General features: G+C 32.6%; 1 protein-coding gene across 1 annotated transcript in view; it reads right to left on the bottom strand.

The window, feature by feature from the left end:
* LOC106878682 (protocadherin-11 Y-linked) overlaps window positions 1-1,505 on the bottom strand; it is a 16,734-nt gene that overhangs the window by 8,599 nt on the left and 6,630 nt on the right. The window contains exons 5-6 of the mRNA XM_052972996.1: window positions 684-837; window positions 224-333 (exon numbers count right to left, since the gene is read on the bottom strand). Coding sequence (XP_052828956.1) covers window positions 224-333; window positions 684-837 — 264 coding nt within the window. The remainder of the gene's footprint in view (window positions 1-223; window positions 334-683; window positions 838-1,505) is intronic.

Genomic DNA, 1,505 nt, shown 5'->3' with positions numbered 1-1,505 from the left:
TGATTAATCAGAATAATTGATGTTATATTAGTTTTATCTGCACAACCCTACCCCAGATGTACACATTTCAAATACTTTGTTTGAAACACATACAAACTATTCAGTCATATGTGGGGAAGTATTGTTAACTAACTAATATATTTGTGTTGTTTTAAATGTTGTGTGAATGTTGAAGGGTGATATAATTTCTGTTGTGTCATCTTCTCAGTCTCACTTAACTGACAACAACATCTGGTGTTGAAGGTAACTGTCTCTCTGGAGGTTTCACATATCTGTCTTGGTAATGGTCTCTCTCAATGGTGCTTGATACATCAGGTAGGGCACCATAGATTCCTGAAACACATATACATCAAATAAACTTATTACAGAATTCACAGAGACAATAATTATTAAATGACTTTGATGATCTGTAAAACAACTATGATGAACGAATTAATCTCATCATATAATTAGACATGCACTTGAGTATACCTTTTAACAATTAACTACAAAATACAAATGGATTTATGTATTTGGGTTATAAATATAATTCGCCAAACTTTTTCATCAATTGATACAACAATTAGAAACAAGATTTGGGAAGTCCTCAAAATCCTAGTGTTTCTTTAAAATTCACTCCAAAAAATGTCACTGGGAAAAATGAGAGATGCACCAATTATTATAGATAGAGGAAATTGTTTTACCTGACATTGCTGGTATTTCTTCATACTGTCTACTTGACCGCTCACTCCAGCACTGTACACTACTCTTACGACTGGTCAATGTGTCAGTGGGATAGTTAGAAGATGGTCTGTTATCTCCATAAGATGTTACCTCTATAGGTTGACTGTATTTCTGCTGTTAGAGAAACAAATCATTTCATGTCTCATTGCAATTTTAGTAAAATATAAAATTTTACAAAATCCAATCGTTATATCATAATAATATCAATCATGATTCATGTTACTGGCTTAAAATAAGTGTGAAGAAACAAACTTTATAATTTACAGACTAAGAATACAACTAACATTTAAAACCAATATTCTGTAAATAATTATAAGATTATCAACAGAGAATATTACCACACACCTTCATGCTTTTTGGTAAAGTTCTATTCATTGTTGATGTCTTCCAGTCATATAATTATTAATTACACATTATTTACTAACAAATTGTTAATTAAAGAAAAGCTTACCTTTGTAGACTTCTGAAGACTTCTGTTCATTGTCGATGTCTTCCAGTCTTCTGGATAGTAATGGCTCCTCGAATGACCATATCTGTCTGATGTCTCTCCTCGATTACCTGACATCACAGGTACACTGTTGTTACCTTGATAGATCAACTGTCTCATCTCATTGCGACATTGGTATGCCTGTTTCTCTTCTGCTGTTCTTTCAGAGGAGCTATTTCTCACATTGTTACATCTCACAATACACAGTGTTATAGAAACCACAATAGCTATAGATACTATCACAGCTGCTACTACAATGATAATCAACAATGTGGCATCTATGGTGTTATCACTT

The sequence above is a fragment of the Octopus bimaculoides genome, chromosome 14 (genome assembly GCF_001194135.2).
Source record: "Octopus bimaculoides isolate UCB-OBI-ISO-001 chromosome 14, ASM119413v2, whole genome shotgun sequence".
Taxonomy (NCBI): Eukaryota; Metazoa; Mollusca; class Cephalopoda; order Octopoda; family Octopodidae; genus Octopus; species Octopus bimaculoides.
The sequence above is the reverse complement of the archived record's forward strand: the minus strand, read 5'-3'. Positions and strand labels throughout refer to the sequence as shown.